Source organism: Erpetoichthys calabaricus, chromosome 6, assembly GCF_900747795.2.
Source record: "Erpetoichthys calabaricus chromosome 6, fErpCal1.3, whole genome shotgun sequence".
Lineage (NCBI taxonomy): Eukaryota > Metazoa > Chordata > Cladistia > Polypteriformes > Polypteridae > Erpetoichthys > Erpetoichthys calabaricus.
In genome coordinates, this window is record NC_041399.2 from 162,983,787 (window position 1) to 162,999,821 (window position 16,035).

A 16,035-nucleotide genomic window follows, 5' to 3' on the forward strand; every position below is an offset into this window, starting at 1 on the left:
ATAAGACGCCTTGAAAGGCAGCAGTTTTTTGTTAGAACAGCAGAAGGCGACACTTCTGTTTGTAATCAAGCACAATTTTGTTTTAGAAGTAAACAGGGACAGTCAGGTTGACGCCCCAACATTTATCGCAGTTGCTATTCCGGTTAAAATCTCGAATAACCACATTGTGCAACATGAACTCGGTCCAAATTTGTAATGCCTAATTCATCATACAAGCTTATCCTTTCAAATTTAACAGGACACCTAGTTACAGAAGAATAAACCTCATTGGTTAAATGACTAGAGGTCATGAAAGAGTGTTATGTAATGATCCGGTGCTTTGTTCATCAAACTATCTTGTATGTAACTGTTATAATACTCATGCACAGTCACTAATAGCTTGACCAAGTACTGCCCATTTTGTCAATACAATCTGTTGACTATGTGATGGACTGACTGGGCCAATGATTTTGTTTTGTATTCTACTCTCCACATTATAAGATTCAGCTCCATAATTCAGGTTGAAGAAAAATACCAGAATAAAAAAATCTTAAATCGTTCTTGCACTTTCTTTTCTGCCAATATTTAGCATCTAAGCCTTACCAACATCACGGTTGTACATCACACAAAAGATCAGAGGGTACTGTTAATGCACCTTGCCACAAGAAGCCACTGTGTGGTCACTTTCATTGTGTGGAGAGCACTGAAGGCACAACATCGGCACAGTTTTGTGTTCTTCTTTGTCCTCATGTTTGATAGTATCATCAGCCTGGAAAAAGAAGTAAAAAGATGGTGGTCAGAATAATCTAAAGTAAAAAGAGAGACTAGGGTTAGGCTTAGGGTTAGAGAAAATAAACTACAAACATTTTCTGTATGATCACCACTTTCACAATTTTTACATAATGTGTTATATTAATTCTGTTCTAGAAGGTGTTTGACAATACATGGAAGACTCGGGTATATGAAAGCTGAATCTTAATTCAACAGACAGACAACACTGAGCAGACCCCTATGATGAGAAGTTTGGCCTACACCTTAGTTCAGGGGTCTCCAACCTTTTTTCCCCTGAAAGCTACTATTACAAAATGAAAATGGCTGAGAGCTACTCATGTTTTCTAACGTTATTTTCTCATAGCTTATTTCAACCCAAACAAATTGAATAAGCTTATTTTGCCAGAACATTTACAAAATGTTGGTGTCCACAGCTCACATGTTGCATTAAAACATCACAGAAAATATTTAGTTCACCTGCAAGTGCATTTTGTATGTCTGTATGCATTTTCTAGTGTATCTCACACTACTGAATTAAATCATGAATGCTGCCAAAACAAAACAGTGCAATTACAAATACACAGATACCTGTATTACTTACTCATTTGTCATTTTGTTACATGTCACTGTTTCACTTCACAAGAGTATTCACATGTCCAGTTGCATGTGTGATGTGTCTTTTAGTTAGTCAGATGACTGGCACTGCATGGAGTCAACAAGAGAGGTGTATGGTGGAGTGTAGCCACTTAGGATCATTCTTATGGAGTCATGTAAATGTTCATCTGTCAGTCTTGTTCTGGACTTTGATTGCATGACATTCATGTCAGAAACGGCAAACTCACAGAGGTATGTAGACCCAAACATAGCAGACATTTTCAGAGATGCTTGGTGAATATTCTTATAGTTATTTGGCTGTACTAAGCTCCAGAAATGCTAAGAATGCTGTTGAGACTTTAACTGCACATTATTTTGAAGGTTTACTAATCTATAATAATAAAAGGCAAAGCCCTCACTGACTGACTCACTCACTCACTGACTGACTCACTCATCACTAATTCTCCAACTTCCCGTGTAGGTGGAAGGCTGAAATTTGGCAGGCTCATTCCTTACAGCTTACTTACAAAAGTTAGGAAGGTTTCATTTCGAAATTCAAAGCGTAATGGTCATAACTGGAACATATTTTTTGTCCATACACTGTAATGGAGGAGGCGGAGTCACGTATCGCGTCATCACGCCTCCTACGTAATCACGTGAACTAAAAACAAGGAAGACATTTACAGCACGAGTCACACGCGGGAACGAAGGTAAATGACGTTAATTTTTGACTGTCTTTTAATACTGTGTAAGCATACATATTAACACATGTGCAATTAAACGTGTGCATTTACGGGGTGATTTCTCAGGCTTAAAAGCTCACCTTTTATCAAACGTGGGAAGAAAGGTAACTGACGTTGTTCACTGTCTTTTAATACGTGTAACCATACATATTAACACATGTCCAATTAAACGTGTGCATTTACGGGGTGATTTCTCAGGCTTAAAAGCTCGCCTTTTACTAAAAAGGTAAATGCAAAACTATTTTCAATCAGTTTATTGAAACGCTCCCGTTAACGATTGCAATAACATATTCGCGAGATAAAAGAACGAAGTAGGGGGAAATGGAGGAACAGCCGCAAACAGCGAAGAGCAAAAAATTAATTAAACAATTGAGAACGGAGCGAGTTAAGCATACAAGCATGTTCATAAGGGAAACAAAGCACGGTGTAAAACGTAAGTTTAAATTAAGTTTATAGAAACGCTCCCGCTGCGGATTGCAATAACATATTCGCAAGATAAAAGTTTAATGAGAAGACACGAGGTATAAACGAACCACACGCCGTGGCGCAACGTTAGGGGCAACAGTTTCAACCATTCTATGATCTGCTTCTCGCAAGTGAAAGACGGCACATGGCGGATGTTAGCCGACTTGCTGACCGCAACGTTAGGGGCTTCAACTATGGCGCTGACGCCACATCTCACTGCCAACACTTTGCACACTGTACTTAAAAGACACGCCCTCCTCACTGGACAGTTAAAAACACCAATCAAACTAACGATGACATCAAGTATTACCCAATCAAAAGTAGGAAAGGAGGCATCTTCATAAAATGCGTGTGGGATGATTTGCATGAGACGCTGCTTTAAAAAAAAAATTATAAAAAAAATACGGGATAAATCCCATCCAGTATTGATTCAAAACGGGACGCGCAATTTCATTCTCAAACGCGGCACGATTCCGTATTTTAAAGGACGGGTGGCAACCCTACAGTGCCAGGTAACCACCCATACAATCAGATTGTGATTCAGACTAGGAATGCAATGAATGTAATTACCCCGATCTACATACAAGGCGAAAGTCTTGCAACATTCAAAGATGATGGTTTGGGATAAGTACACCATACAACATAAAACAGCTTATGAAGCCTTGAACCGAAAAAAGCAAGATCTCAGAGATCGTAAAAAAAAAAAATAGGAGGTAATGTCGTTTTACTTGCTGTTGATTTTAGTCAAACATTACCAGTTATTCCACGAGGGAGACCAGCAGATGAACTCAACGCGTGTTTAAAATCCATGCTTCTCCCACGCTCGGTTATATGTCGCGTGTTCTCGGGTAGGTGCACCAAAAAATGTATACATTTAAGCATGTAATGGGCAAACAAAAAATGAGGTATACCCGAAGGCACTGCAGTAGTACTTAATGTAACTTTACTTCTTAAATGTTAATGTTTTACTGTTTAATAATTTATACGCTTCTTATATGTTGTTCAAATTCTTTTATCAAAATACCACTGACAGCGCAATGCACGATAACATGGAGTGAATACACCATACGCATCCGCCCACGGCTGCCCTGCTGTGCGCAGATAGGAGTTGATTCTACAATAAAATAAAATAAAGATAAAAAGAGTAAAACAATCATCACCCATAAAGCGTGTGTGTGTGTATATATGTGTATATATATATGTTGATATGTGGATGTGTATATGTATATATATATATATATATATATATGTAGATATGTATATATATGTGTATATGTATATGTATATATATGTTTATATGTGTGTGTCTGTATTTTATATATATAAAACACAGCAACACTCATAACAATGACAACACAATTACATTGACAATCATGTTACGTTATTTTTAAAATGTTTCCATTTTTTTTCATAACCTCTTTAACACACTACTTCTCCGCTGCGAAGCGCGGGTATTTTGCTAGTATATCTATAATAATAAAAGGCAAAGCCCTCACTGACTGACTGACTGACTCACTCATCACTAATTCTCCAACTTCCCGTGTAGGTGGAAGGCTGAAATTTGGCAGGCTCATTCCTTACAGCTTACTTACAAAAGTTAGGCAGGTTTCATTTCGAAATTCAAAGCGTAATGGTCATAACTGGAACATATTTTTTGTCCATACACTGTAATGGAGGAGGCGGAGTCACGTATCGCGTCATCACGCCTCCTACGTAATCACGTGAACTAAAAACAAGGAAGAGATTTACAGCACGAGTCACACGCGGGAACGAAGGTAAATGACGTTAATTTTTGACTGTCTTTTAATACTGTGTAAGCATACATATTAACACATGTGCAATTAAACGTGTGCATTTACGGGGTGATTTCTCAGGCTTAAAAGCTCACCTTTTATCAAACGCGGGAACAAAGGTAACTGACGTTGTTCACTGTCTTTTAATACCGTGTAACCATACATATTAACACATGTCCAATTAAACGTGTGCATTTACGGGGTGATTTCTCAGGCTTAAAAGCTCGCCTTTACTAAAAAGGTAAATGCAAAACTATTTTCAATCATTCTATGATCTGCTTCTCACAACTGAAGGCACCGTGGCTGATGGTAAATGACGTTAATTTTTGAGTGTCTTTTAATACTGTGTAAGCATACATATTAACACATTTGCAATTAAACGTGTGCATTTACGGGGTGATTTCTCAGGCTTAAAAGCTCGCCTTTTACTAAAAAGGTAAATGCAAAACTATTTTCAATCATTCTATGATCTGCTTCTCACAACTGAAGGCACCGTGGCTGATGTTACGTCACTTGCTGTCCGACCATAAGCTTTACCTGGTAGGTAGCCGGACACTCACTTCACTCCCTTTCGGGAATTGAACCTCTGAGGTTTTCTTTTGTTCTTAATTAAAATTTAAAACCAACACTTCACCGCTGCTAAGCCCCTCTAGCGCTGACGTCTGAGGTTCGATTACCGTAAGCAAGTGCAGTGAGTGTGTAATTACATTCACGGCATTCGTAGTCTGATTCACAATCTGATTGTATGGGTGCTTACTTCCAGGTAACGCTTACACTTGGCCACCAAGTCAGCTCGAAGTGATCACTCGAGTAAAGGCAGCTTCACAAAAAAACTGATCCTTAACAAACTGTTATTAGTATATTTTCCCTCAATTTAAAAACGTGTTATTTTCTTCTTAATAAAAATTTAAAAGCGGTACTTCGCCGGTGCGAAGCGCGTGGATTTGACCGACTGACAAATACAGACATATTCATGAGTGCAGGTACTTCGGAAAGAAAGCACCGCGTAAACCTAAAGTTTAAATTAACTTCATAGACCTACAAAAGGTTGCCATTCATTTCAGGCAAGATTGCTTTTCTTCTGTACAACTATACGTTGCATTCTCAAAAGAGTGTGCTTGCACGGCTTCGGATATAGATATATATATATATATATGTATGTCTATATATAAATATGTAAGCTTATAAGTACTGCCTTACTTCTCTTTAAGAAAGGAACATGTAATGATACTTGATTTAAACGATTCCATGTCTTCCTGGGTTTGCGTAGCTTATTGTCTAAAAAGGAGAAACCCTCATTTATAAAACTTTGCTGCAGATGACTTAGCTTATTGTCAATATCTTTACACGTTTTTTTAACACTTATTGACTGAAACGTGCTTTCACGAAAAAAGTTAGGGCTTTGCTACAGGATACACCCTCCACAAGTTAAGCAAGTAAAAATAAAATATATATTTCTGTTTTATTTAAACCTTTTAAGTTCGTATGCATAGCCCCATTTGGCTGTTTAATTTTTTTTTTTCTTTCTTCAGTAATATTTAATCTCCTTAAAGAAAAAGAACATATCCATTTTACTTTTTTTCAATCTCTGTAGTAATATTTTAGTGTAAAAGAATAACCAGTATTTAAACTTTTTATGTTACTTTATACATTTATTTTACACAATGTTGAAAAATTAATAAAAAACCTACATATTTTGGCAGCTGCTGCTTTCATTTTCAATAAAATGAAAAAAGCTCTCCAAGACAAAACGTCAATAAAGAAGAAACAGTTTGCACTATCTAAAAATCAGAAACCCTCATTTATAAAAGTTTGCTGCAGATGACTTAACTGAAAATAAATAAATAGTTCCTATGTGTATAATACATATTTATCTATTTTACTTATGCCTTTATTCCACCAACTTACAACATCTGAGGTACAATTTCTTACATTACTTTTGTTTTTTGCACAACATGCAGGTGAAGTGACTTCCTCAGGGTCACACAGTGGTGTCAGTACCAGGATTTGAACTGACAAGCTCCGGGTTTGCTGAAATATTACTGAAGAAAGAAAAAAAACGAAAACGGGCAAATGGGGCTATGCATACAAATGTCCATCCGTCCATTATCCAACCTGCTATATCCTAAATACAGGAGCCACTAAGTATATATGTATATATACAGTATATATATATATATATATATATATATATGTATATATATGTATATATATATATATATATATATATGTATATATATATATATATATATATATATGTGAATGTATGTATGTATATATGTATGTCTATATATGTATATGTAGATATGTAAATTTGTATATGTATATATATGTTTATGTGGATGTGTATATACGTATGTATATGTAGATATGTGTATATGTAGATATGTATATATATATCTATATGTATATATATGTTTATGTGTGTGTGTCTGTGTATATTATATATATAAAAGACAGCAACACTCATAACAATGACAACACAATTACATTGACAATCATGTTACGTTATTTTTAAAATGTTTCCTTTTTTTTTTTCATAACCTCTTTAACACACTACTTCTCCGCTGCAAAGCGCGGGTATTTTGCTATATATATATATATATATATATATATATATCGGTGGCGCAGTGGGTAGCGCTGCTGCCTCACAGTTGGGAGACCTGGGGACCTGGGTTCACTTCCCGGGTCCTCCCTGCGTGGAGTTTGCATGTTCTCCCCGTGTCTGCGTGGGTTTCCTCCGGGCGCTCCGGTTTCCTCCCACAGTCCAAAGACATGCAGGTTAGGTGGATTGGCGATTCTAAATTGGCCCTAGTGTGTGCTTGGTGTGTGGGTGTGTTTGTGTGTGTCCTGCGGTGGGTTGGCACCCTGCCCGGGATTGGTTCCTGCCTTGTGCCCTGTGTTGGCTGGGATTGGCTCCAGCAGACCCCCGTGACCCTGTGTTCGGTTTCAGCGGGTTGGAAAATGGATGGATATATATATATATATATATGTGTGTATGTATGTATGTGTGTATATGTATGTGTATATATATGTTGATATATGTATATATATGTGGATGTCTATATGTATATATATATATATATGTATATATGTAGATATGTGTATATGTAGATATGTATATAAGTATATATGTTTATGTATATATATATGTTTACATAACCTCTTTAACACACTACTTCTCCGCTGCGAAGCGCGGGTATTTTGCTAGTAATATATAAAATCCAATATCTCTCCGTCTGTCTGTCTGCTTTTTACGAGAGAACTACTTAACGGATTTAGATAAGGTTTTTCTGTATAATTTGCTTGAACATTCCGGTTGATTTTGCAACTTCTCTCATTTCGCTATGTATCATAGTTAACTTGCGGTGCCAATTTATTTGCGCGAATCCGGTGAAACACGCAGCAGGCCGAGGGGAGGGAGGGGGGTCTTCCTCACTCAATCGCCGGCTTCGGGGCATGTTCCTTATCTCTGCTTAGCTAGTGAACGAGAGAACAATTGAATTCAACTTTTTGTTTGATATGTAAAATAAAGTGTTACTTGGGTCTAGCTGAGTCCAGATATTCTCTTAAGTGTATGCCACATTGAAAAGATAGATTGCAATTCAGATTGTGGATTGTTTTTTTGTGTTAAAAGGATCGTGATATGATTTTTTGGAAAGATCGCCCATCCCTAATTTGACTAATCAAGTTTTCAAATTTATGTAGGATTCATTAACCCTTTGGCGAGCTACTTGGAAAGGGGTTGCAAGCTACCGGTAGCTCATGAGCGACGTGTTGGAGACCCCTGCCTTAGCTGATCCCATCACCCATTTATATCTAGATTAGCCAAACTTCTCATTTGTAACCTGAAGCTGGAGTGATAGGTAATATGGAAGAATAGGAGAGAAATGGAAAACCAAACATCCATCCATCTGTCTATTTTCAAACCACCTTAATCTAGCTCAAAGGTACGGGAGCTGGAACCCCACATGGCAGCATCTGTGGACATTCATTGAAAATTAACCTCATCTTTTTAAATTGGATTTTTTGTTCTTATCTTCTTGTCACAACTGATTGCTCACAAATTCTTCTATAAATATGTGGTCCCTTTCTTCATCTTTATATATGATGAGTCTGTTATAAGCCTGAACAAGCACTACTGCTTTAGAAAAATACTCCTTTAGTACAACTGGAGATACCAAAGAGGGTGGGAGCCAGCCATTTACCACTAAGGCCTTTTCATAATTATTTTATTTTAAAAGTATTGCTCAGTTTAAATGTTTCAGAACTAGTCATCTGCATTGCCAAATATTTTTCAGTTGCTGATGAGTCTGTAGATGGAAAAGCTGAAGCAACGTTGAATTTCTAGAGTGACTGGCCAGAGGTTGTAGGTGTTATGATAATTTCAAATTGTCATAGTCATTAAAGGATGTTTAAATAGAAATATAAATACGGTGATCCCAACCCAGAAAGTGATTCCAGGACTTGGCCTGAAGTGGTGCCACTACAAGGGTTAAGAATGGAGAGGAAAGTTGGGGCAAAGTTCACCTTGGTGATGGAGAACAGCAGGGTAAATAAAGAAAATGAGGGAGTCAGGGAGTGAGACAGGAAATCCTGTGGAAGCAGGCAAGTGAATAAGTCACACTATTTCCATAAAAAGGTGTCCCAGACAGGTCCACAAGTGTTATTTATTTGTACTTTGTATTCTTGTCTTTTTATCTTGACCTTTGTATATCTTTAGCATTCTTGGGGTCATTCTGGATATTGAGGACTGTTATGAAGGTGCTCTGTTGTTACAATTGTTAACTGGAAGCAGAATATGTCACCTACTAGAAGGGAGTGAGTAGTTAATGTACTGAGCTGGTACCACAGGAAAACCTGACATAAGCATGAATAACACATTTTAAACAGGCAATTTACAAAGGGTCTACTAGATGGTTTTAGTCTTTGAATTTGTTTCACTTATTATCACTGCCTCAGCTAAGCACACCTATTGTGAAAATGAGCATTCTGACTAATCTTCTTCTTCTTCTTTAGGGGTTGCCACAGTGGATCATGTTCTTCCATATCTTTCTGTCCTCTGCATCTTTCTCTGTTACATCCATCACCTGCATGTCCTCGCTCACCACATCCATAAACCTTCGCTTAGGCCTTCCTCTTTTCCTCTTCCCTGGCAGCTCTATCCTTAGCATCTTTCTCCCAATATACCCAGCATCTCTCCTCTGCACATGTCCAAACCAACGCTATCTCGCCTCTCTGACTTTGTCTCCCAACCGTCCAACTTGAGCTGACCATCTAATGTACTCATTTCTAATCCTATCCATCCTCTTCACACCCAGTGCAAATCTTAACATCTTTAACTCTGCCACCTCCAGCTCTGTCTCCTGCTTTCTTGTCAGTGCCACCGTCTCCAACCCATATAACATAGCTGGTCTCTCTACCATCCTGTAGACCTTCCCTTTTACTCTTGCTGATAACTGTCTGTCACAAATTACTCCTGACACTCTTCTCCACCCATTCCAACCTGCCTGCACTCTCTTTTTCACCTCTCTTCCACAATCCCCATTATTCTTTACTGTTGATCCCAAGTATTTAAACTCATCCACCTTTGCCAGCTCTACTCCTTGCATCCTCACCATTCCACTTACCTCCCTCTCATTTACACACATGTATTCTGTCTTGTTCCTACTGACCTTCATTCCTCTCCTTTCTAGAGCATATCTCCACCTCTCCAGGGTCTCCTCAACCTGCTCCCTACTGTCGCTACAGATCATAATGTCATCAGCAAACATCATAGTCCACGGGGACTCCTGTCTAATCTCGTCTGTCAACCTGTCCATCACCATTGTAAACAAGAAAGGGCTCAGAGCCGATCCCTGATGTAATCCAACCTCCAACTTGAATGCATCCGTCACCCCTACCGCAGACCTCACCATTGTCACACTTCCCTCGTACATATCCTGTACAACTCTTACGTACTACTCTGCCACACCCGACTTCCTCAAACAATACCACAGCTCCTCTCGAGGCACCCTGTCATATACTTTCTCCAGGTCCACAAAGACGCAATGCAACTCCTTCTGGCCTTCTCTAAACTTCTCCATCAACATCCTCAGAGCAAACATTGCATCTGTGGTGCTCTTTCTTGGCATGAAACCATACTGCTGCTCACTAATCATCACCTCACTTCTTAACCTAACTTTCACTACTCTTTCCCATAACTTCATGCTGTGGCTCATCAATTTTATCCCCCTTTAGTTATTGCAGTCCTGCACATCCCCCTTATTCTTAAATATTAAGTACACTTCTTCTCCACTCCTCAGGCATCCTCTCACTTTCCAAGATTCCATTAAACAATCTGGTTAAAAACTCCACTGCCATCTCTCCTAAACACCTCCATGCTTCCATAGGTAAGTCATCTGGACCAACAGCCTTTCCATTTTTCATCCTTTTCATAACTATCCTTACTTCCTCCTTGCTAATCCATTGCACTTCTTGAATCACTATCACCACATCATCCAACCTCTTCTCTCTCTCATTCTCTTCATTCATCAGCCTCTCAAAGTATTCTTTCCATCTGCTCAACACACTCTCCTCGCTATGATTAAATGAATCATTTACATTAAATTAAATTCTCATCAAAGCAAACAAATGTACACAATAAATGGTGTTTTACGTCCAGTGACATTTGTGTCAATGAGATAGGAATAATGGTGTTCAGCCTCTTCTGGAAGTTGTTTATCCTGCATTTCACATGCATCTGCTTGTTATTTAGTGCTTTAATGAAGTTAATGAAGAAAAAAAATTACCAGACTCATTTCCTGTCACATTTACTGGTGCCAGGATGTGGTTGTCCTGGTAGTATAATGCCCGCTTTGCCAATTGATGACAATCTTGATGCTTATAATCCTATAGATGCGTCTGTGACCGTAATGATACTAAAAGCCCCACAGCACTTGCAGTGTGAATATCCTCACTTAAATCTGCACCAATCAAGAAACAGGAAGGAATGGTTGCTAGGTAACCATGTGTATTCAGTTTTCTTTTTGCTTTGCACTGTGGTGCATTTCAGTGTGTCTTCATGTGGAAAATATGTAGCATATGTAACACTCTTTCTCAGTGATGTAAATAAGAGTGATAAAAATAGAATTAGTTTGAGAGGAGTGCTCCAGAGTACCTATGTTAGACAACTGCCAAAAAATTCAGGCAAATGTTATATTTTAGCCATGGTCCTCCCTAGCCTAGGGGTCATGTCCTTGGTGTTCATTTTTACTTTTGTTATTTATTTGAATTGTTATTTGTTTTGATTTTGCTATATTACAATTGCCTTTTTTAAGTGCCTTGTGTTTTGTGGGTGGTCCCCCAAGAGACGGGGTCAACTACCAATCACTGCCAGGAACTATCCTCTGCCTTATATATCCAGAGGGTCTCCCACAGTTCCTGGCAGATCATTTTGTATTCACTAAGGAGTGGTGAGTTTTTGTGCTTTTTGTAAATTCTATATTCTGTTTGATTTTTCTGGATTTTTTGATAATTTCCTCTGTGTTTTGACCTTGTTATTGGAATCTGTATTGGGATTTGTCAGCAGCTACCCTCTAAAACACATGGAGCTCTGATCTCTCTCTCAAAAACGTCACACGTTACTCCTTAACAATCTGTAGATGATAATGTCTGTTTAACAAACAGGTATCGCTAGCTAAGCGGAGGCAAGGTGCACTCCAACACATGGCGAGATGTAGACCAATTCGAACAGAGGCTGGCGAGTGAATGAGGAAGGCCCTGCCCCCCCTGCTCTCGGCCAAGAGCAACACTGTTGGATTTGCATAAATACAGTGGTACCGCAAGTGAATTGTGGTACTTACCGCGATGAGAGAAGTTGTAAAATCAACTGGAAAGTTCAACCAAATTATGGAAAACAACCAGATCTAAATCCGTTAAGTAATTCTCTCGTGAAAAGCTGACAGACATACAGACAGAACGCGCTTGGACCACAAAATTTTTAAAACCGTTTCTTAGTGACCACCTATGGGCCAAGTGTAACCTACATTCCAAATTCCAAGTTCCCAAGTCCTCATGGTTCGGGATATTTTGTGATGAGTGAGTCAGTGATGTTTGGCTTTTATATATAGACTAGCAAAATACCCGCGCTTCGCAGCGGAGAAGTAGTGTGTTAAAGAGGTTATGTAAACATATATATACATATACATATATACATATATACACATATCTACATATACACATATCTACATATACATATATATACATATATATATATATATATATATATATATATATATATATATATATATATATATATATATATATATATATATACATACATATACACATCCACATATATATACATATATATATACACATACAAATACACACACACATAAACACACACATATACATATATACATATATACATACATACATAGTGTGTTGTAACACGGGCTGTGATTGTTACATGGGAGGGAGACGACAAATCACAGCTTCCCGCTTTCTAATCGGGCCTGTGATTGGTGCTTTGACTGATGCCCAGATCCCACAGTATGTCCCCTTAGGAGAGGCGTTAGGCATGTGTAATTGAATAGCGGTGCTGCATGTTTAGCTGTACACCTGTTTTTAAGGCTTATTGACTGAAAGGGGCTTTCATGAAAAAACTTAGGGCTTTGCTACAAGATACACCCTCCACAAGTTAAGGAAGTAAAAATAAAGGTATATATTTCTGTTTTATTTAAACCTTTTAAGTTTGTATGCGGGCAGAATGGTGGCGCAGTGAAAGGTGCCAGTTAGGAGACCCGGGTTCGCTTCCCTGCGTGGAGTTTGAATGATCTCCCCATGTCTGTCTGGGTTTCTTCCGGGTACTCCGGTTTCCTCCCACAGTCCAAAGACATGCAGGTTAGGTGCATTGGCGATTCTAAATTGTCCCTGGTGTGTGGGTGTGTGTGGGTGTGTGCGCCCTGCGGTGGGCTGGCACCTTGCCCGGGGTTTGTTTCCTGCCTTGTGCCCTGTGTTGGCAGGGATTGGCTCCTGTATTTAGGATATAGCGGGTTGGATAATGGATGGATGGACATCTTTATGCATAGCCCTATTTGCCCGTTTTCGTTTTTTTTCTTTCTTCAGTAATATTTCAGCAAACCCGGAGCTTGTCAGTTCAAATCCTGGTACTGACACCACTGTGTGACCCTGAGGAAGTCACTTCACCTGCCTGTGCTGCAAGAAACAAAAGTAATGTAACAAATTGTACCTCAGATGTTGCAAGTTGCTGGAATAAAGGTATAAGTAAAATAGATAAATATGTATTATACACATAGGAACCATTCATTTATTTTCAGTTAAGTCATCTGCAGCAAACCTTTATAAATGAGGGTTTCTCCTTTTTAGATAGTGCAAACTGTTTCTTCTTCATTGAGGTTTTCTCTTGGAGAGCTTTTTTCATTTCATTGAAAATTAAAGCAGCAGCTGCCAAAATATGTAGCTTTCTTATTATTTTTTCAAGATTGTGTAAAATAACTTTATAAAGTAACATAAAAGGTTTAAATACTGGTTATCCTTTTACACTAAAATATTACTAAAGAGATACAAAAAAAGAAAAATGCATATGTTGTTTTTCTTTAAGGAGATTAAATATTACTGAAGAAAGAAAAAAAAACTAAAACAGCCAAATGGGGCTATGCATACGAACTTAAAAGGTTTAAATAAAACAGAAATACAGTCATCCCTCACCTATCGCGGGGGTTACGTTTCAGAGCCCCCTGTGATAAGTGAAAATCTGCGAAGTACCGACCTATATTTATTTTATGATTTATATATATTTTAAGGCTTTATAAACCCTTCCCACACTCTTATAAACCTTTCTGTCTCTCTTTTTAACCTTTCCCACACTCTTATAAACACTTCCTATGCTCTTAAACACTTTCTACACGCTTAACACCGCAGAGCAACACTACACGCAGCGATCAGACGTTGATGTGTCTGCCACTCGCTTTGTGAAGAGGGGGGCAGGTGAACGCACATTAAGCAGAGGTGGACTTTGTGCTGCTTCTGCCAAAATGCCTGCTTGTCGCTTTGCGCGTTCTGAAGGAGGAGGAGGAGTGGGTGTGTGAGGGCTGAACGCACGTTCGCTCAAACCCCCCTCTCCGAGGCGCGGTACGCTCCTGCCACTTCGCGTTGTGAAGGGGGGGGGGGGGGGAGCAGGCTTGCTGAATGCACGCTAAGGAGAAGTGGACTTTGTGCTGCTTGTCGCTCTGCGTGTCAATAAGCCTGTACAGCAGCTGTTTTCCTGTCTCACTGCCTTGTCTTGCATGAACTTAAAATGTTTTATAATAGAGAGATGTTACTCATATCCTTAGTCCGACATCCACATATCATATGTGTTAACTAAGTGTGTTTTATAAGTTTACATGTGTTTAAAGCGTGTGGGATGGGTATTTTAAGGCTTAAACTATAAAAATGTTTATTTATATGGTCTTTCTATATCGCGGATTTTCACCTATCACTGATGGGTCTAGAACTAACTTCCGCGATAGGCGGGCGATCACTTGTATTTAAAAAACCCGCGATACAGTGAAAGCCCGTTTCAGTCAATAAGTCTTAAAAACAGGTGTAAAGATATTGACAATAAGCTACGCAAACCCACCAAGACATGGCATCGTTTAAATCAAGTATCATTACACCTTCCTTTCTTAAAGAGAAGTAAGACAGTACTTATAAGCTTAGTAATGTTATACATTTCAAATGCTACTTCGATAAACTTTATCACTTCAAACAACTGAACTATCCAGAACATTTCAGGCATACATCCAGCATTCAAACTATGTATAAAAAGCACAACTGTTAAAGGAATTCAGCATTTCTTAATTGAAAATGTTCCTTTAATCGTCAACATGTCTCAATGAGTCGTTCTGGTGGTTTTACTTGACGTTTTGATCTTCTGGTTAATTGTGTTTGCAGTTGAGATGTTCTTTCCTGATTTATACTTGTTTTCTCGTTAATATTTGTTTCGCTGGTGTTACTGTTCTGATTAGAGGTTATTGGTCCTTTGATGTCTCGACGGTTTCTTCTTAGAACAGCTCCTATTACGCAATTCCGTGACATACTGGTCTATTGTTTCGCCGCTTTTCTGGAAACATGTAAAAAACTTGTGACGCTCAAACGTCACATTGCGCTTTGGGTTGCAATACGCTTCGAATTTTTCAACTATTTTGTTCAATTTCACATTGTCTCCATCTTTTTCAAACTGAAAATTGTTATACACCTCTAGCGCCTCTTCGCCAATTACATGTAGAAGCATAGACGCTTTCATTTTTTCACTTTTCCTATCTGCTTCAATCGCAGCAAGATACAACTCGAATCTCTGTTTAAATCTTTTCCAATTTTCAGCTACATTTCCCTTTAACTGGAGATTTGGTGGGGGCTGTAATCCTTCCATATTTTTTTTTCTCTTTTGCTAGAACGTATTAGCACTTTCTGACCAAGTTTTCGGGTTACTCACAGACACGAGACTCGTTCAAAAGCTGAACCTCTTCTTCACATTCCTCTTCCAATCCGCCACTTCTGACACCATGTAGTGATCTTGTTAGGTTCGTAGTTTAATCAATACACAGGATTGAAAGATATAATAACTTTTTAATAGACAGACTTTAGAGACATTTACTGTATATGGTACTACTCGTTCTTTAGTTCACGCCCATTCTCCTACT

At 38.5% G+C, this 16,035-nt stretch overlaps 1 protein-coding gene across 13 annotated transcripts in view; it reads right to left on the reverse strand.

Annotated features, from left to right (window-relative positions):
• LOC114653647 (repetin-like) overlaps positions 1-16,035 on the reverse strand; it is a 77,345-nt gene that overhangs the window by 11,747 nt on the left and 49,563 nt on the right. For all 13 annotated transcript variants that reach the window (XM_028804076.2, XM_028804078.2, XM_051929342.1 and 10 more), the window contains one exon: positions 635-748. In XM_028804076.2, coding sequence (XP_028659909.1) covers positions 635-748 — 114 coding nt within the window. The remainder of the gene's footprint in view (positions 1-634; positions 749-16,035) is intronic.